The 22,184-nt window shown below is 42.3% G+C and overlaps 1 protein-coding gene across 3 annotated transcripts in view; it reads right to left on the bottom strand.

Moving 5' to 3' along the window:
- Positions 1-22,184, bottom strand: part of HOMER2 (homer scaffold protein 2) — a 225,916-nt gene that overhangs the window by 17,951 nt on the left and 185,781 nt on the right. For 2 of the 3 annotated variants that reach the window (XM_068275365.1, XM_068275367.1), the window contains one exon: positions 13,290-13,370. In XM_068275365.1, coding sequence (XP_068131466.1) covers positions 13,290-13,370 — 81 coding nt within the window. Of the gene's footprint in view, positions 1-11,808; positions 11,841-13,289; positions 13,371-22,184 lie in introns of all 3 variants that reach the window. The other variant, XM_068275366.1, reaches the window with a different exon arrangement.

The raw sequence follows: 22,184 nt of genomic DNA, 5'->3' as shown, positions 1-22,184 counted from the left end.
ATCGTCTCCTAAAGAGGATTCAGCTGCGGGGTCGGAGTGCACCCAGTGCAGAGGTTGCTCAGGAATGGCAGCAGGCAGCTGTGAGCGCATCTGTACGGACAGTGAGGCGAAGACTTTTGGAAGATGGCTGGTGTCAAGAAGGGCAGCAAAGAAGCCACTTCTCTCCCAAAAAAACATCAGGGACAGATTGAGCTTCTGCAGAAAGTATAGTGAATGGACTGCTGAGGACTGGGGCAAAGTCATATTCTCCGATAAAGCCCCTTTTCGATTGTTTGAGGCATCTGGAAAAAGGCTTGTCAGGAGAAGAAAAGGTGAGCGCTACCATCAGTCCTGTGTCATGCCAAAAGTAAAGCATCCTGAGACCATTCATGTGTGGGGTCGCTTCTCATCCAAGGGAGTGGGCTCACTCACAATTTTGCCAAAAAACACAGCCATGACTAAAGAATGGTACCAAAACACCCTCCAACAGCAACTTCTTCCAACAATCCAACAACAGTTTGGTGGAGAACAATGCATTTTCCAGCACGATGGAGCACCGTGTCATAAGGCAAAAGTGATAACTAAGTGGCTCGGGGACCAAAACCTTGAAAGTTTGGGTCCATGGCCTGGAAACTCCCCAGATCTTAATCCCATTGAGAACTTGTAGTTATTCCTCAAGAGGCGGGTGGACAAACAAAAACCAACTAATTCTGAGAAACTCAAAGAAGTGATTATAAAAGAATGGGTTGCTATCAGTCCGGATTTGGCCCAGAAGTTGATTGAGAGCATGCCCAGTCGAATTGCAGAGGTCCTGAAAAAGAAGGGCCAACACTGCAAATACGGACTCTTTGCATAAATCTCATGCAATTGTCAATAAAAGCCTTTGAAACGTATGAAGTGCTTATAACTATATTTCAGTACATCACATAAACAACTGAAACAAAGATCTAAAAGCAGTTTAGCAGCAAACTTTGTGAAAACTCATATTTTTGACAGTCTCAAAACTTTTGGCCAGGACTGTACATACAGTATATCATATATACAATATATTAGCTTCTGCCCTCTCCCACTCCACACTGCTTTTCCATCATCAGGCACCTGTAGGCAAATGCCTACAGTGCCTTATGGTAAATCCGGCTTGACTCCTTTATTCACTTCAGTTCAATAATGGTCATAATATTAATTACACTACTATGTATAATCAGTAACAAACATACCCTGTCAAGTTATGGTTTACTACAAGGGATTTGTGTATTGGGCTAATGAAAAGGAACCCAGAAGCTCTCCACTAAAAACAATGCAAATACAAAGTTCCCATCTTTAGGCTATATGAACAAAGAATTCATGTAACCCAAATGGTCTTTGTTACGGTAATCGTTTTATGTGCCAATCAGAGTAGGATGTGCTGCTTTGCTCTCCATTGATCAGAACAATCGCTTGTATAGAGGTCGGGGGTAAATGAGTGAAACATGTCCCACTACAACAGATTATCCAGCTTGGCAGGTTTCTGAAGAAAAAGCCAGCACTGCAATAGACCTACATACATGCCAAATATTCATCTGATATAATTGCTCTGGTCAACGTAAATCTAGTATGTGTATGAGCTTTAAAGCATAAAAGCATACATGCAGGTCATCATTCCCAGCATGTGTTCAAAAACAAGATCATAATGGATGACTAAACACTGAGCAAATCATTCACTTCTACCCTAGTACTAAAAGAAAAAGTTATGGTGCCCATACATGATACAGTAAAAACGTTCAATTCTCCCGTTTATTCAATCTAAAAGATCAAATCAAATGAAAGTTGAAAATATTTTATTTTTTTTCGATCAAGAAATTCAACGATTATCCTGTTTTTTCGAGAAAAAATTGATCGGACATGCTGGAAAAATCTTTATATTCAACCTAACGGAATAATCGAACTAAATTATCTAATCGAACAAAAAATGAAAAATTGTATCATGTATGGGCACCTTTACAGAGCTCCAACCACCATCATGAAGATGCACTAATGCAGTATCATCCTGCTCTTTAGACACATGCTGAAAGGGTGACGACTTGTTTATAAGAAGACAACACTGAAATCCACCTCCCTAAACCCCAATTCTGTGTATAAGAACCCGGCAGAGAATACTGAAGCAAAATAATTTGTTTCTTTAGCTTAAGATACACGAATGTCATAATCCTAGCTCATCATCACGTGTAACTAGCAGATTTGTTCCCATTTCACCATGCCATATATTATACAATGCATTCTTGTAAGTCAAACAATGTCACATTGACACAGGCCGAGTTACATTACTATGAGAGAGCAGGGTTAATGTGCTCCGAGTCCACTAATGGGATGAAATATGTAACACCATTACAAGAAGAGCTGCAAGACTTCTGATCCCCAGCTTTCAAGTACACAGCCCTATTAAACCACAAGAAATGTCATCTCACGTCAGAGTGAAGATAATTATTATACCGCTGCAACAAGCTGCTCCATTATAGTCATGTCTGGTGCACTGAAAGCTCTGCCCTTTGACCCATCATGAATGTAAAGGTCTAATTATCATCTAGCTTTTGGTTTCCTCAGTCTGCTACTGACGAAATATTTGCATCCTTTTGGTGAGCCAAGTCTTTTAATTTTAATCTCACTACAACTTGACAATGTTAAAAGAGAGCGCTCTCTCAACATATTTAGCAATGTATAAGTGTTATGAAAGCTCATGCATACAGTTCACCACTGCTATAAAATAAGGTTCTGCTTCCAGACTCCTATACCTTTACCTATTCAATCTATCTGTTTCTGTATTTGTGAATTAGCTATCCTAGCTCCAGAGAATATCTCATCTACTAGAGCAGCAGGTTTTTTGACCTGTGCTTTGTCTACTTCAAGACCATTGGTACCCGGTGTGAGCCACGTTGCATTTAAGGTACCCATACACTACTCAATGTATGGGCAGGTCGACCATGAGATAGATCTCTCTCTGATCCAAATGATCACAGAGGAGTATCTGTTGCCTGCCATACACTGCACACCCATTTCCAATAAATTTCAGCATGAAATCTACAAAAATCGGGATATCGCCACCACAGATTGCTTGGCTGCAAAGGTATGTGTCCCTCCGTGCATATAAAAGCTCACCTCTCTTCCAGGGCAACGCCTGGCCTCCTCCACTGTCCGCATTCCACATGGTACTGGCCCACGTGTAACATCACAACATGTGCCAAGTCACGTGGTACCGTGGCACTCTCTGTGACTGCGGACACCGGAGGACGTCAGTAGTCACGCCAGTGGAAAGTGGAGCATTTATATACTCCATATGGCCATGGGGGAACACAGATACACTTGGGTAGACATCGGCAGGGGGTCCGTTGGAGTTTGATATTGCAATGACCAGCATACACATTACCACCGTGTACCTGATCCAGCCCTTGCTACTGAGATATTACCAGCATTCCCAATAAATCTTTTTGACCGATTTCACTCTAAAGTCGAGGAAAAAATTTGATCAGGCGGCCATCTGTTTGATTTTAGAATTATTGGTCGAACAGCCCACAAAATCGAGTAGTGAATGGTCACCTTTATGCTCCTCTTATGAAGGCTGGCATGTGAAGCATGCTGGCTTTATGCGCTGCCAATGAAGTCAAGCATTTGAGGCATATCAATTTGGATATTGGATTGCACACCTCTTGGTTCACAGGTGCAGCACCAGAGAACAAGTTATCCAGAATTTCTTCAATGAAGCCAACAATCATTTGAGGGTCACTAAAGGTGCTCTTTGTCAAGGCACAGGACAGGCGCAGGACAGAAGAAAGTCTTCTGTCATTACTAGAGCGATGATCATAATCTGCCATTTACAATTAAGAGAAATTTTATGTAATTTTTTCGCAGTTACGGCCATAAATAATTACAATTTGGACATTCATTGATTTTGCATCATCCATGCATAATTGTGCCTAATTAGGCGAACTTTCGCCCAATGTCACGCTGACTAATAGCAAAGCCCTCATACATGCTAACATCACCAAAACTGCTACCTATGTTAAAGTGGAATATAACTCTGCATTTCAACTTTGCTCTAAAATATTATTTACAGCATATTATATGCAACCAGCATTTTTTTTTTTTACTAGACCAGCATTGGAAGGGTTACAAACAGAGGTTTAAAGTTCCTGGAGAGAACTGCAGATGCATCCGAAGCTTAGATACATTTAAGCAAAACAAAATGTAACAAGTGAGGAATGTTACACACTCTTTGGCAGTCCTCCAACTCCTGCACAGTCAGAGAGAGTGAGTCACATTCCACAGTTGTTACATTTTGTTTTGCTTAAATGTATCTATCTAAACTTCGGCTGCTGGGAGCAGTTCTCTCCAGGAACTTTAAAGCTCTGTGTGTAACCCTTCCAATGCTGGTCTAGTAAAAAAAAAAATGCTGGTTGCATATAATATGCTGTAAATAATGTTTTAGAGCAAAGTTGAAATGCAGGGTTATATTCCGCTTTAAGGGGAAAAGTGGGAACAAGGCAAGTTTTTGAGACAATCGATTTTGAAAATGGAAAGGAAAATGTTTTTAAGGTTGGGAGCACACTTAGCAGAATTGCATGCGTTTTCCTCTATGAGCTACAGGGAAATTCTGCTAAGTGTGCTCCCAGCCTCAATGTTTAAAAAACATTTTTCCTTTGCATTTTAAAAATCGATTTTCTCAAAAATCACAAGGCCTTTTTGAAAATGTACCTTGTTTCCACTATTCCCCATATTGTTTCCACTATTCATACATCACAATTTTGCTGATCGCATGTATTACCTGAAATTATACGAAAATTGCAGAATTACGGTTCCCGTTAAGCGTACAAATGAAATTATGATTTTTCCCCAAATTTTGCATCAACATTTCCCATCGTTATTGCGAATTACTATGTGCAATTACGATAATGTGAAATTCATGCTCATTGCTAGTCTTGACAAAGGGAAACTTTAGTGGTCCTAAAACAATTGTTGGTAATCAGGCAGCATTATTTATATGTGATGTGATGGAAGAATACAATTATATTTCCTGAATTCCAGTGTGCAGGCCTGTGTTTTTGTTTTTGTTTTTTTTAAGACATTCAATTGATAATTCCTACTAAACAAAAAAGGTATTCAAAAGTAGGATCTCAGCCAATTACATTTCAATACTGATGAAAACTCAATTGGAAAAGGTGGCAATTTTTAAATTGTGTACGCTAAGCAGTGGTGGCTTAACACCTAGGTTCTCAATGATGAATGATTGGTGAGGCAAATCAGGTACTTATAAGAGAGCTGCCATTTGCATTCAGCTGATCATTAGACTGCTTGAATCAAGGATAGTGATTAGGACACACAGTCCTCGGTGAATCAAGGTAGGATTTGCTCATCTTTATGCTGGGAATACACTATACAATTTTCTGTTAGATTCTTCTGTTAGATTTTCCGTTAGAATGCATAATTAGATAATTTTCTGTAGAGACTGGTCATTATCTCTGGTGCATTGTCTTCTGGTTATCACCAGCTGAGTAGAACAATGCCTAATTGCTGGGCAGATAGATGGTTAGATACAGGGGTGAGCCTGGGGTGCCTGGCACCTGGGTGCAAGATTTTCTCTGGCGCCTATGGGAGTGGTTAAATTAACCACGCCCAACCACATAACCACACCCATGTCCTTCCTAATCACACCCACACCTTCCACCTCTTTACGCATGCATGTGATACCCCATTTCTACCCCTCTTCCATGGGCTTGCTTCTGGCTGGCTTTGGCTTCCTGCGAGTCTGCTAGTCTCTGGACTGACTCAGGCTGAGAGGCTCTGCGAGTGCGACGCAGTCACACACTGCGTATTTATGGCTGCCTGCGGCCACCCTACTCTCGCTCGCTGACGTCGGCTCCTCCCCCCTGCCAAGCCCAAGGTGGGCTGCCTGTATCGTTCCCGTTGCGCCACACAGCCTGCCAGTGTTGCCAACCTTTCACGTTATTTTTTACTGACAAATACCTAAAAATTTACTGACAAAAGATTATTTTTACTGACAAAAATTCCCCACTAAATGCACATAAGAGACAGCTTTTCCCCATGTAAATGCACATAACGAGAGACTGCTTTTCACCAGCAAATGCACATAACGAGAGACTGCTTTTCACCAGCAAATGCACATAACAAGAGACTGCTTTTCACCAGCAAATGCACATAACAAGAGACTGCTTTTCACCAGCAAATGCACATAACAAGAGACTGCTTTTCACCAGCAAATGCACATAACAAGAGACTGCTTTTCACCAGCAAATGCACATAACAAGAGACTGCTTTTCACCAGCAAATGCACATAACAAGAGACTGCTTTTCACCAGCAAATGCACATAACAAGAGACGGCTTTTCACCAGCAAATGCACATAATGACAAACAGCCAGTGTCCCCAGGATATGAAGCCAGGGGGTATATGTGCCCAGGATAGGTAGCCAGGGGGTATATGTGCCCGGGATAGGTAGCCAGGGGGTATATGTGCCCGGGATAGGTAGCCAGGGGGTATATGTGCCCGGGATAGGTAGCCAGGGGGTATATGTGCCCGGGATAGGTAGCCAGGGGGTATATGTGCCCGGGATAGGTAGCCAGGGGGTATATGTGCCCGGGATAGGTAGCCAGGGGGTATATGTGCCCGGGATAGGTAGCCAGGGGGTATATGTGCCCGGGATAGGTAGCCAGGGGGTATATGTGCCCGGGATAGGTAGCCAGGGGGTATATGTGCCCGGGATAGGTAGCCAGGGGGTATATGTGCCCGGGATAGGTAGCCAGGGGGTATATGTGCCCGGGATAGGTAGCCAGGGGGTATATGTGCCCGGGATAGGTAGCCAGGGGGTATATGTGCCCGGGATAGGTAGCCAGGGGGTATATGTGCCCGGGATAGGTAGCCAGGGGGTATATGTGCCCGGGATAGGTAGCCAGGGGGTATATGTGCCCGGGATAGGTAGCCAGGGGGTATATGTGCCCGGGATAGGTAGCCAGGGGGTATATGTGCCCGGGATAGGTAGCCAGGGGGTATATGTGCCCGGGATAGGTAGCCAGGGGGTATTATGTGCCCAGGATAGGTAGCCAGGGGGTATTATGTGCCCAGGATAGGTAGCCAGGGGGTATTATGTGCCCAGGATAGGTAGCCAGGGGGTATTATGTGCCCAGGATAGGTAGCCAGGGGGTATTATGTGCCCAGGATAGGTAGCCAGGGGGTAATATGTGCCCAGGATAGGTAGCCAGGGGGTAATATGTGCCCAGGATAGGTAGCCAGGGGGTAATATGTGCCCAGGATAGGTAGCCAGGGGGTAATATGTGCCCAGGATAGGTAGCCAGGGGGTAATATGTGCCCAGGATAGGTAGCCAGGGGGTAATATGTGCCCAGGATAGGTAGCCAGGGGGTAATATGTGCCCAGGATAGGTAGCCAGGGGGTAATATGTGCCCAGGATAGGTAGCCAGGGGGTAATATGTGCCCAGGATAGGTAGCCAGGGGGTAATATGTGCCCAGGATAGGTAGCCAGGGGGTAATATGTGCCCAGGATAGGTAGCCAGGGGGTAATATGTGCCCAGGATAGGTAGCCAGGGGGTAATATGTGCCCAGGATAGGTAGCCAGGGGGTATAGGGTCCCCGTTTAGGTAGTGACAGGAGCGCACCCAACCCTCCGCCTCTGCCGCCGCCGCCGCTCCCCCCTCACCTTGCAGCAGCTTCAGACCTCAATCAGCGGGCGACCCGACCAGTAAGAAGGCGCCAGGAGCACCCGCTCTATATGCGGAAGTGATGTCACTTCCGCATATCAGTGCGGCGTGCTAGGTCCTAGCGCCCGCCCGCCTGATCGAGGTCTGACGCGGCGCCGGCGGCTAGAGGGAGGGAGGGAGCGAGCGGTGGCCACAGGGGGAGAGCGGCGGCCGGGCGGCGCCTCTCAGAGGCAGGCGCCTGGGTGCCTTGCACCCGCAGCACCCGCCCAGGCTCGGCCCTGGTTAGATAGATCATTTCCAGCATGGTGGAATTTATCTATCTGGCAGGTAAATCTAACAGAAATTTGTATGGTGTATTCCCAGCATTAGACATGACTGGTGGAACATTCACTTATGCTGGGCACACACGGCTAGATAGTGCGCCGGTATGGAGCCAGCGGCTTGATGCTGGCGCGTCACCGCTCGTATCGATTCCCGCTCGTCCCTGCGGGCGCTTTCTAATCAGCGCTTCACTTTTTTCTATTGTTCTGCCGCGCGGTATCGAGCGCAGAATCGATCCAGCGGGCAATCGGACCTGTTGGAAATTATCAATCGAGCCATCAGCGGCTCGATTGATAAGAAGAATCGAGACGTGTATGCCCAGCATTATGGTTTCCCTGCCTCAGTCAACAATTATCCTCGATGCAGATATGCTCCTGAAACAGGTTTTCAGAAAACGGAGCTGTTCTCCAGCTGCAATCTTTACTGACCTTACAAGGTCACGGTTATATCAGATGATACCCGCTTTAGTGAGAACCTATTTTTAAACGTACATCTGGATTCATTTTTCAGGTGGGAATGAACAGGGCACCTGAAGGTTATAAATAAACACCGTGTGAGCTTTCACCATGAAAAATACATATAGTGTGAAATTCTTCTACTAATGGCAAAGTGATATTGCTAATGACTGAACTGAAAAAGCCCTGCACTACATTATTATAAGAGCATTAAGTCCTAATTGCTTATTAATTTATTAGTTAAAAGGCACCTTTTCCTCCTGCTGTTCAATTATTGAGGAAGGTCATTAATGTTTAAATAAACAAGGATCTACTAAAAAAAAAAGAAAGATTATGTCATCAGAATCTGATTTAGTTAAAAATAGGAAGGGAATTTTGCTGAATAAAAATACTGGAATAATTTGGTACTGTCTTATTGATTCTGTGGGTCTAAATGTCCCAGACGTGTCTTGCAAAAGTGGCTGTGCAAGTACAAAGTGACAAGGGGCTGCCAAAGTAAATCTCTGGTTTATATACGATTAGCACACTATGTTAGCCTTACAGTAGCCATATACTGGTCGATTTGCCATCAGATCGACCAACAGATAGATCCCTCTCTGATCGAATCTGATCAGAGAGCGATCGTATGGCTGCCTTTACTGCAAACAGATTGTGATTTGATTCCAGCATGAAACCAATCACAATCTGTGAAGCTGCCGCTGCCCCTGCTGCATACATTACCTGTTCCGGCCGGCGCGACTCCCCCGGTCTCTGCTGTCTTCTTCTCCGCGCTGGTCTCCGGGTCCGGCTGGCTTCACTGAACTTCCTGCTGGGGGAAGTTTAAACAGTAGAGGGCGCTCTACTGTTTAAACTTCTTGCAGAGACAGGAAGTTCAGTGAAACCAAGCCAGCCAGACACGGAGCCTAGCGTGGAGAATAAGACAGCGGAGACCAGGGGAGTCGCGCCGGCCGGAACAGGTAATGTGTTGCCGCTAGCGTCGGTCGTCGGGCATTCAAACGCTGCTATCTACGCACTCCCGACCCGCCGGTGATCGAGCAAAATCTTCTGCACGGATGGATCGACGGAAACAATTGATTTCGGACAGAAATTGATTGTTCTGTCAGCATTTGCGCAACGATTTCACAGCAGATTCGATCTCAGTGATCGAATCTGCTGTATATCGGCGCGAAAATCGTTAGGTGTAAAGCTATACATACAAGACACACAGCATAATCAGCTAACAATTAGACTGCCGACACAGATACCATCTGGCTCCGCTATGTAGGTTATTGAGATTCCCTGATGGAACTTGCTTTATATTTTGTACATGTTGCAGATGAGAAGAGTGGAAAAATCGATGGAAATTTGGGAACCCTAGCACAGACCAGCCAGAGTGATGGGAGAACAGGGCACAAGCATGCATTTTGTGTATAGCAGCTGCATGTGTTCATCTGCGGGTGTTGGATGAGCACAGCTAGTTTCAGGCTAGTAGGAACAAGAGTGGGAACCACAAGGCAAAGGGCTGATGAAAGGCCCTGAGGCCTGATGTGCAATCTGCAGCTTCATGGAAGAAAGCAAGCTTTATTTATCATCCATCACTGCCGAACACTCCAGTGCCTCTGATCTACCAATACTGAACTGGATTCATTAAAATTGATTTATAATCTGTTACAGTTAGGTCCATAAATATTTGGGCACACAACTTTTTGTTTTTCGAATTTTGGTTCTTTATGCTACCTCAATGACTTTTAAATGAAACAACTCAGATGCATTTGAACAGCAGACTTTTAGCTTTAATTCAGTGGGGTGGAAAAATAATTACATAAACATTTGAGGAAACTAAAGAATTTTTTTTAACACAATCTTCATTTCTGGGACTCAAAAATAATTGGACAAGTGACTTACAGGTGTGGGCAAGTCATCTATTTATGGACCTAACTGTACATATTTGTAACTCTTACCTGGATCGCACCTGACCATAGCACAGGTTGCTAAAAGGTGAGTGAAATAGGGTTGTGCAGTGTGAGTGCATTAGTGTTATCACAGTGGATACATGTTGACCCTGGCACAAGTAGTGACCATGTGCACTCCAGAATGCCATGTCTAAGTAGGCACTGGTCTTCACCAGGGCAATCCACAAGAGTCATTATGCAACTGCCCCTAGTGGGCAGCACATTACTTTGCTGCTAGTGATTACCAGGTTGTGGACCCGGAGATTACCCCAGTAGAACAAGAAGACTCAAAGAAGCTAGGGAAGTACGGTAACTAGTACGGGCTAAAGTCTGGGTAGCTGGCAATCAGGCAGGCTTGGTCAACAACATAGTGGAAGTCAAGGTAAGAAGCAATCAGACAGACTTGGTCAAAAAAACAACAGAAGGCACAGGCCCATATGCAATTAAAGTTTTTCTCCTGAGTTATCTCCTTGGTGATATTTTCATACTTTGCCATAAAATGCCTATTAACCCTCCAGCAAGCAAGAAAATATTCAATCATTTGGATAGTACATTTTCATCAACGTATGTATTCTTTCAATTGTAAAATGCTTAAAAGTTATTTTAAACTATATGAATATGAAAATTATCTCCTGGGAGAAAACTCAGAGGAAAATTAAAATTGCATATGGGCCACTGAGGGGAGATGCCTTTTATGCTCTCAATTTGAGGAGACCAACATGCATCCCCACAGGCAGCATATGCATCTGCACACTCCACCCACCCATGCCAAAACCATGTGAGTCACCACATAGTCTGGTACTCGGGGATCACGGGTGCAAGCATTAGGTTTCACCATCAAAAGACAGTGGCCCACAGTATGCATACGCACACTAGTACACATGTTGTTGAACACTAGGACCAGCAGGTGTAAGAATGAGAATTAGCATACAGTCATCTGCAGTAGGATCCTTCATATCAAGTCCAAGGCTACCTTGATATACTATAAAGACTTTACCCTTATTACTTCTCACATTTTCATTTACCAATTTAGAAATAAGTAATAGTTTTTTTTTTCCTGTACACCTATTCAGACACAATCCCAACCCCACCACTCGGCCTCCTATTTGTTTATTAAGTGGATCTCAAATTAATGCTAAGAGTTGACTAAAGGTCTACATTTGTATGTAAGGTAAGCTGTGCCACCATAGTGACCTACACAATATTCCACCCATCTTTTGTACATAAAACTCAATATAGATGAGCTGGATGGTGAGCAGTGCACACGTCAGACTTCCTTTCCCAGTTCACAGAACCCTAACGTTACTTGGTGATTTCTATTAAGGTACCCCTGGACATGTCCAAAAGTGGGCACATGGCACACATCACAAACTTTTGTACCAGCTTTCAGGAGGCCCCCAGACTATCCAGAATTTGACTCACCATCGCAGTGCACCTCCAAAGTGTCCCAGCTTCTGCAATATGAAGGTACAAATGAGTGTCTGCAAATATCTGCAGTGTATGCTAACAAGCGGGATGCTATAAGCTGGGCAGTGGATGGCGCCATCCGATGCAAGCCAAGAAAAAGTAAATCCAGCAAGCACGACTTCAGTCATACGTTTTTATTTAATAAATAACATCCAGTAAACAGGTTGTGGTCTCACAAGGACCACTTTGTCACAAAAGTCACAAAAGGAAACCAGGCCAGACTCCAGCACCCGTGCAAGCTGATGTGCCCCCATCAGGCCCCCTGCTCCCCCCAGTGCTTTTTTTCCCTTCATAGTGCTCTTATATCATTATGCTGCCGCCCTTTATAGTGCTCTGTCTAATTTTATAGTACCCCCACTTATGCTCTTGCCATTACTGTATCCTATTTTTTTGTATTTCTTCAGCTGAGCTCCTTCCCCTTGCTTGTAATGCCCCCAACGTGCACCCTAATTATAGTGCCATGTTAGTTCTCCCCCTAGTATAATGCCTCCCATAGTGTTTTTACTAGTGATCCCCCCTTTATAGTAGCTACTGTTGCTGCTACTTTCATTAAAGTGGTCCAGAAAGTGTTCCTTCTCTTAGTGCCACTGATTTCATTAGCGTTACCCTATGAGTGTTCCTTTTAATATTAATAGTATGCTCTATAAAACTATAATGGGTTGGAGAAAATACAATAATGGGGTTACTATGATTGGCGAAGTACAGTAATAGATAGAAACACAAAAATGGGAGCAGCAACATCCTGGTAGCACCATAATGGAGACAGCTCAAAGTGTGGGCCAAAGATAAAGGTGTGATTTCAATTCCTTAGATTTGAATTTAACATGTCTGCATCAAAATGTACTGGAATCCAGGAGTTATATTGCAGACAAAAGCTATGGCCAAGAAGACCTCAAAAACAAGATGCCATACATTCATTCTTTTTTTTTGCACAGCTGAAATTCTCTTCATTACAAAATTTTTCTTTGTTGAATCTCTCTGAAGTCGACAGCAGTAAAGGACTGTCTAGCCTTGATTTGCCCCTTATAAAACTTACTTCTACCAGGGGAGCAGCAGACAGAAATAACCCTTCAGTGTCTGCACCAGCTATCAACCCGCATTTTGTAGTCCTTGCCTGCATTGCAGAAAAGCAAGATGGTAACCCTCATGCAATAGTAAAAGCAGATCCTGCAGCTCAGGCCAGCAAGGGGAGGTGACACTGTGCTCTAGTAAAGTGATGTTATTTAGAGCATGGCAGATGGAGATGGAGTGGAGAAAAGATTAATTCAGGCTTGCTTAGCAATGCACAAAGTTTTCCTATTTTGCAAGGAGTATTAGCTGCCCTCCACAACAAAGTGCACATTTCTAAGCTATGAATGTCATATACGAATGGATAACTACAGAAAGCTCTGCAGGCCCAGAGGTCTTCAATGATGGATGCTGGTTACATCACTTACCTGCAGCTTCTCAGTTACAGCTTCACATTCCATCATCAGCTGTGGGATGACTTCACTTTGTTTCCTGAGGTCTTCAAGTTCCTGGAAAAAGACAAAATCAATAAATCAGTATCACATTGGTATATAGGAAGTATTTGCATGGCTTACTAGTAAAAATTACAAAATATAATCAGCCCTGCTAGCACAAGTAGTATTTTTTCATCTATCATTACATTCAAATGTCACACGTTTTGCAGTTACACAGAAACGTAACCCTCTACCTCCAACAGGCACACAGGGAATAACATAGTATCTTTGCATGGCCACACTATTTCATGCCATAGCTGTAAGAGTCAGAACTGTGAAACCTAACCCTCCATCTCCAACAAGCACACATGGAATTACATAGTATCTTTGCATGGCCACGCTACTTAGCTCAGCAATAGCTGTAAGAGTCAGAACTGTGAAACATAACCATCTCCAACAGGCACACATGGAAAAACATAGTATCTTTGCATGACCACACTACTTAGCTCTGCCATAGCTGAGGGAGTCAGAACTGTGAAACAATGGTTTGCTCCATAATGAAACCGTACTTATTCTATACTGCAGAGTCTAATTAAAGTGCACCTGAGGTGAGAGGATATAAAGGCTGCCAGATGTATTTCCTTTTTAACAATACCAGTTGCCAGGCAGTCCTGCTGATCTCTTTGGCTGCAGTTGTGTCTGAATCAAACACCTGTAGCAAGCATGTGGCTATTCCAGTCAAATTTCCATCAGAGACATCTAATTGGCATGCTTGCTCAGGGTCTATGGCTAAGATTAGAGACAGAGGATTACCTGGACAGCCAGGCAATCTGCATTGTTTAAAAGGAAATCTCTGCCTCCAAAACTGGCATGGACATGGCTAAATAGGGTAAATATGGTATACACTGAAGTAGCACATGAGTTGAATGTGTCCAGGAACAAAACACCCATACTTTAGTAACTCTTAAGATATTCCAGTTTATTAAAAAATCAATTATAAACTGACCTTCAGTACAACCAGGCACCAAATATATATTTTATTGGATTTCACCAAGGATATTCAGGCAGTGAGACCCGAATGCTTTAAAGCATATGACCATTTTTCAAGATTTGCAGATCTACTCTTTCCAGAAATTGTTCACATTTGAGAATTGTAATCAAATTGCTGTCTTTACTCAAAAATACTAATCATGTGACCAGTTTTTCCTAGACTTGTTGTCTCTACTGGTTGTACTGTTTGGTATAAATCCCCCACCCCCACCTTGCCACTCTGAAAGTTATAACTTGAGTTACACTTTAAATAATGAGAATTAATGAGGGAACTAGATACTCATTTGTCACCATTTCTTCTAAGTTCTCTCCTAGGCAATATATTTCCACACCTTAGGCAAGAAAATGCCTTTTAAGCCACCAGCAAGCAAGAAAGTACTCAGAATAATTTTGACAGTACTTTTTCACCAAATTTTTGGTACTTTTTCAATTGCAGAGTGCTAAAAACGTTGTTTTAAACAGAAGATAAAAAATCATCAACTAGGAGAAAACATAGGAGAAAAAAAGTGAATTGCATATGACCCTCTAAGTTCAATCAACAAAACTAAGACCACTGAAGGGAGAAATGTATTTTAGTAGTGGTCTCTTCTCTTTAATCTTCTGCTAATTCTTTAAAAAGTTTCCCAATGAAGCTGGAACAAATTATATATGAATTACATTCGCCTTATCCATTTACTTCCTACCCGAGGACGTGAAAATAAGTCACTGCACACTCCTCTCCATAAAATCCTAGATAGCACAATTCATTCCTCTGGAATGAAATGGAATGACAGCAAACCCACCTCCTCCCCTCCAGGAATTTAACAGCAGAACTAGAAAATAAATGTGTAAAATAAACATTGCAGGAGAAGAAAGAGGCAGCAGTGAGTAAAGTATAGAGTCTGTGGCCCATATGCAATTACCTTTTTCTCCTGAGTTATCTCCTAGGAGATAATTTTCATCTTCTCTTAAAGATAACTTTTAAGCATTTTACAATTGAAAAAGTACTCAAAGGTTGGTGAAAAATAACCAGGGCTGTGGAGTCGGTCCAAAAATCCACCGACTCCGACTCCGACTCCTCATTTTAGGATTCCACCGACTCCGACTCCACGACTCCGACTCCTCTAATTTGCATATTACAATTTTGTTGATTAAAAGTATGTAACATGAAATTCGTCTCTTAACTGCCAACGCTTAGGAATTTTACAAGACAACTGAAGTGAGAAGGATATGTAGACTACTATATTTATTCCCTTTAGACTAAAACTAGTCCTTGGTAAGAGTACTTGTAAAAGGTACAACCGGAACAAAGAACATGTATCAAGTGTGGGTGCATGTAAGAATGTGAGCAGATTGTAAACAGACAACACCTCTGTGTTTAATGTGCACAGCATTCTCAGTGGATTCCCTGCAGCTCTGTGGGGAGTGCATATGTAGAGTATAGTACTACTGTGTAACAAAGTAAACCTGAGACAGATGAAATTAAAGTTTTATACATACCTGGGGCTTCCTCCAGCCGCCTTCAGGATAATCAGTCCCTCGTTGTCCTCCTCCACCACCTGGATCTTCTGCTATGAGTCCAGGTACTTGAGCCAGTCAAGCGTAGTGCGCATGCACACACTCCGCCGCCAGGAGCATACTACACCTGTGCAGCACTATTGCGCAGGTGCAGAATGTTCCTGGCTGTGGGAGCGGCATGCGGCCGGACAGCGCTGACTGGCTGAATTACCAGGACTCATAGCAGAAGATCCGGGTGGTGGAGGACAGTGAGGGACTGATTAGCCTGAAGGGGGCTGGAGGAAGCCCCAGGTATGTATAAAACTTTACTTTTCATCCGTCTCAGTTACCCTTTAATTTGTAATCACCAAACCAAATTTTAATAACATATCAAATTATTTTATTTCATCAGCAAAGGGAGTGCATACATCTGCATAAATCAGCATCAATGCAGAATTATTTCCATCTCGTTGACCATCTCTATTAGTGACACAGCTACACATCAGGCTTTATTCTTACAGCATAGATGTTATTTAGTATATATAAGAGATTCCTGTGTACACATCATATATACAGTCACAATCTGACCTTAAAAATACGGGGACTGCTTTATTGAAGCGGCACAAGTAACTAATTTTGATTGGTTTATTTCATTTTTGTGAACTAAGCACAGCTATTACTGTATATATACTGTATATATACATTATTTTTAATGACTATTATCTGAGAAATAGAACATTTTATCATATTTTCTATTTTAATTACAGTTACAAATTCATTAGGAGTCGGAGTCGGAGTCGGTGCATTTTTTCCCGACTCCGACTCCAGGCACCCAAAATTGCCCGACTCCACGACTCCGACTCCACAGCCCTGAAAATAACTATTCAAATTATTTTGAGTATTTACTTGCTCGTTGGTGGTTTAACCACTTGAGGACCGCAGTGTTAACCCCCCAAAGACCAGGCACTTTTTCTTAAAATTGGCCACTGCAGCTTTAAGGCCAAGCTGCAGGACCATATAACTCAGCGCACAAGTGATTCCTCCCCCCTTTTCTCCCAACCAACAGAGCTCTCTGTTGGTGGGGTCTGATCGCCCCCCCAGTGTTTGTTTGTTTTTTATAAATATTTATTTTACTATTTTTAAAATAAATTTCTTTCCCTTTTTTCTTTTTTTTTATACTTTACCCTGTCTCTCCCTCCTCCCGCCAGCCAATCAGCAGCGTGCGCGCAATCTCCTGCTAGCCCCATGGACAGCCGTTCACGCCAATCGCCGTGGAACGTTCCTGGCGCTGCCACACTGCTCACACTAATTGGCGTGGAGCAGTCGGCAAGTAGTTAAAAAGCACTTTATGACAAGGTATGAAAATATCACAGAGGAGAAAACTCAGGAGAATAAGTGAATTGCATATGGGCCCGTACCTCTTACATGTTCAACACAAATGAAACGTTTTAATAAACAGGAGATATGGACAGATAAAATGGTGTGTGTTTAATGTGCTATAGAACTGTTTTTGTTAAAGCTACTATGAACGAACATTCATTTTTTCTTTATTTTTCCCTTTGAAATGCATAGAAAATAAGGTACCGGTAATTACTACAAAAAAAAAAAAAAAAAAAAAATCACCCACAAAAAGCCTAATTAGTCCTAAAAAATATATATAGATAATTTAGGTGATATAAGTAGTGATACAAGTATTGCCAAAGTAATCAGAGTTGTGCTGAACTGTGAAACAACCTCAGTAGTGAAGTGTGTTTTTTTTTGTTTTTTTTAAATGAACAAGTTGCATAACTTTCTGTGATAAGCCAAGTTCCTGTAATCACACAAAACCCAACAACTCATATGAGTCTCATTCATAGTTGTACAGTTGCTAATGTATATAAATAAGTAAAGTGCACTTGTTATTCCCAAGTCTTAAAAATTGCTATATTTTGCTGTTCAAATCTTGTGACCTAAATCCAATAGCGTTCCAAAGCCTGACCTCAAGATATAAGTACACTAAAAGCCACATCCGCATTCCCTGGAGGAATGGGGAGACATCCGTAACTAGAGCTGCAAGGCTCTGAAACTCAGGGAGGAAATACATCTATTTTTTTGTCATGATCAAAGCAAATGGTGCGTTCCCTTGTAAGTGCAGCATTAGAATAAGAGCTCATCTATTTACAAAGAGGAAAAAATGCACAACTTATCATATAGAATGCTTTCCAAGCATGGAATTCATGTTTACATTCCATTATTCGCTGTGTTAGTGATGTGATGATATTTATACAAAATCCTGTGTTGTGACAGATGCTAGGAAATAATAACATTCAGAAAAGAAGATTAATAAAAGTAGGCAAATTTAGTTTAAAAAAAAATCCTCAAGTGAGAGGAATCTAGAAGGTAACATTCCTGACTTTTCTTAAAAGATTCTTCTAACTTGACTTCTGTACGGATTATCTGCCTTTAACACCCTTTAAAGAGTAACTGTCGGGCATAAAATAAAAAATCAATTCTTTATTTTTATCTGGTAAACAAGTAATAAGGATGATAATCAGGCAATCCAAAAGTTAAATTCACTATTACTTTTCTTGTTGATAAATTATCATTCCCCAGTTTACCTGACTCTTATTTGGTACACAGAACATTTGGTACACAAAAGAGAAGTTGCAGGGCATGCTGGGTTGTCTTTTTTTTTGCTTCTTTATTTCCCCTCAGATTTAACTAATGCAGCCTGATTGGCTGAAGTCTCTTTCCCTCCTGTTTTCCCCTCCCACACCTCTGTTCCTCTCTGATTGGCCAAAATTTCTCAGGCTGAAACAATGCACTTTCTATAGGGAAGGGCGGGCAAATGAGGCAGAGGAGACTAAGGGCAGATATTACATCACGACTGGCTTCAAAATAGCCACAGTAAATATGGACACTGTCTACAATAGGATTCTCTACTTTTCCTTTATAAAATTCACAGGAATCATAACGTGGACAGTGCAATACATAAGTTATGTAAGTAGAGCAAGTATTTATCTACTTATATTTGTTTTTTTTTTCCTGAGAAAGTATGGCTGACAGCTCCTCCTTAACCCCGAACAATAATGTAGATCTGGTGCTGTTCTTCTGCAGGCTGCATGCCTGTTCCTGATGTGTAACTCAAATTGTTGAAACTACTACTAACCCCCACCCTCATTTCCTGAAAATTAACTAAGGTTCCTTTTGTATGGGAGGCTGAAGGGGGTGAATTCACTGGCTTGCACAGGCATTGCAGAGGCAACTCCCTAAAGAGCTACGCTCAGACATGGCAAGTTGCTATTTTTGCCAAACACTTACACACATGGCGTTACAAACACTGCCATTCAGCTGCGTGACATTGTAGCCGAAAGGCGCTCGCGATCAGCATCAGGAGATTAAACTGGCCGACAAGCGCACAGTTCAGCAGTCCGGGCCTAACTGCACACCCCCACTCTCCAAAAACCCTTTCTACACTCTCTCTGATGGTCCTCATCTACAGGATTATATAACTGGGACATCCGGCCAGAATGCCGAGGAGCCTGAAGCACTATGAGCTCCTTAGTTTTGGTTAGCACTACCCCAGCTCCTTACACACCCAAAAGTCAAGGTACTGCATAACAGCATTGCCCTCACATCACCCACCACAACCATGTGCCTGATATATCTCTGCTATTATCCTGGATGTTGAGTGGACTCTTTGTTGGCTATTTCATAAGCCCTATATGCTACTTAGAAATTATGGTAATGTTCGCCAAAAATAGCTAGACTCTTTGGACAGCATTTTTTTCCACTCTGCTACAGTGTAATTTCACTTTAAAACCTAAAATGAATGTGTATGTAAATACTATACACCAGCGGTTCTGGATGCTAGCCTGGCTACAGGGGCATAATGAGATCATTTGCATATTCAGTAGTGGTGCATTGTGGGTAACCACAGATCTTCACTTAAAGCTGAATTATTGCAAGTTTCCTTCTGTTTTAAGGAGGCAAATCAGACTGAAAATACTAACAGTATATGTACAGTATATATATTAACAAAATCTTATTAACTGGAGTAACTCTTTGAAGGGAAATAATTGTAAAGATAATTGTTTTTTTTACTAGTACAGCATTTTAAAAATAGAGAGTTTTTTCACCTTAGAGGTGTCAAAGATCACCATTTCTATAAATCTCTATAGTATCCACATCATAGGCTGAGCGCCAGCTGGCTGTAGTGCTTGTGGTGATACAGGGGAAATGACGCATGAGACGGAAGACTGAATGGCAGGGAACAAGCGTCTCGTCTGTCACCTACAACTAAGTGACAAAGATTGTAGACAGCGGCCTGTAAGGTATTAAAGCATCTGCTCTTAAGGCTCATCACCACCACAAGATTTTTGCACCAAATAGTTAACAAATGACCGTTTGCACTATATAACGTAACATTGTTTAACAAAAGTTAATCATGTGCTAATCGTTTGCTGTGATGACCAACTGTGATCACGACTGTGATGACCGATCCAATCGTGGACAATCGTTCTGATCTCCACTGACTCACCCGCTAAATACTCCGATCAGTTAACGTCACATTCACACCTGTCGTTTGTCCCCATGATACGCAATTGCAGAAGATGGATCGGAGAACGATAGTTCACTGCATCTTTAGCGCCACATATCCCCCTATACATCGTCTGTGGTCTTTGTGGTAGATATTCAGCTCAAAGGACAACTGAAGCGAGAGGGATATGGAGGCTGCCATATTTATTTCCTTTTAATCAATAACCATTGCCTGGCTGTCCTGCAGATCCCCTGCCTCTAATACTTTTAGCCATAGACCATGAACAAGCATGCAGCATATCAGGTGTTTCTGTCATTATTGCCAGATCTGACAAGATTAGCTGCATACTTGTTTCTGGTGTTATGAAGACACTACTGCAGCCAAATAGATCAGCAGAGCTGCTAGGCAACTGGTATTGCTCAACAGGAAATAAACATGGCAGCCTCCATATCACTCTTGCTACAGTTGTCCTTTAAGATTTTGTACTTTATGTTCCGAGTATTTCCCACATTTCAAATCAGTATAAGTATAAAGAAAAATGTAAACAAACAAATTAGTCTACTGGCTGAACTCCCCATTCACTTCTGGTATAATACACAATCAATGTCGGGTAACAGTGCTGATGCCGGCCATCTACACCTTTGAGAACTATGGATTAAGCACAGCAAGGCCATGTTTGAAGGGACAGCTTTTCCATGTATCTTAGGCCACCAAGAGTTACGATGAGATGTTTTCCTTCAAAAGTCTGCTTATCTGGTAATTTACTGGTTTGCAGATCTGTTTAGGGTGACTAATGCAAACCTGTTTTTAAACAATTTCCAGAGACCTACTCAGAGAAATTCATGTCTTGCCTAAAATATTATTTATATGATGGTGTCAGAGCATTGTTTGTATTACTACATGTCATTTATGCTGTCAACATGGAATCTCTTACTTTCACAAGCAGTATGAAATGTGAATAGGATTATAGTTTTCCTGTAAAGCTGTGAAGCTATATTTACGCTGCCAGCAGGAGGCTGGAAAGCAGCATTCTACAGCAATCTGCAATCTTTCACATTTTTTCCATTCAGTTTTGCCAAATCTGTGTAATGTGTTGGGTGCATATTGAGCCTCTTCATGTGTCAACAAAATCAATGTTAAAAGCAGGCTCTGTCTTTCAATAAACGCCTCCTAAGTAGAACAGAGTCATGCCTACTTTATTTACTTATGCACTATTGCAATATGCGGGAAAGCCCAGCCACAGTCCTATACCCACTCTGTATGATCACTTGGTTAGAATGCCTTCTTGTTTTGACGTATACAAGACATCTACAGCTGAAAGGAAACCAACGCTGAATGATTTATTAAAAACATTTCCATTCCTTCTCTGTCCCCCTCTTTTACCCTAAATCGCCACCGTATCTCAGTCCAGGTCCCCGAGTCGGGCGGTAGTGCGCAGGCCAGGAATGCTCTGTGCGTGCGCACAACGGCACAATGATGGCACTACCGCCTGACCCAGGCGACCAGGACTAAAGCTGCAGCGGCAATTTAGGGTAAAGCGGAGAGGGACAGAGGAGAAGGGGGAAATTGAGTATTAGACCTCATCTAATACATGCCATGATTATTAATAAATCGTTCAGCTGTGGTAACCTTTAAGACCCAATTCTTTAGAGGATATTCAGCCACCTATAAACCACCATCCTGTTTAAAGAATTGTCTCCTTCAATGAAAGGTGCGACATTTGTCACCCTTTAGCTAGCTTAATAAACATTAAAAAAAAAAATATGAACCAGCTTCTTAAAGGAGAACTACGACGAATAATCTGGAAAATGTAATGCCTGGTACACACTATGCAATTTCCCATC

The sequence above is a fragment of the Hyperolius riggenbachi genome, chromosome 3, assembly GCF_040937935.1.
Source record: "Hyperolius riggenbachi isolate aHypRig1 chromosome 3, aHypRig1.pri, whole genome shotgun sequence".
Taxonomy (NCBI): domain Eukaryota; kingdom Metazoa; phylum Chordata; class Amphibia; order Anura; family Hyperoliidae; genus Hyperolius; species Hyperolius riggenbachi.
The sequence above is the reverse complement of the archived record's forward strand: the minus strand, read 5'-3'. Positions and strand labels throughout refer to the sequence as shown.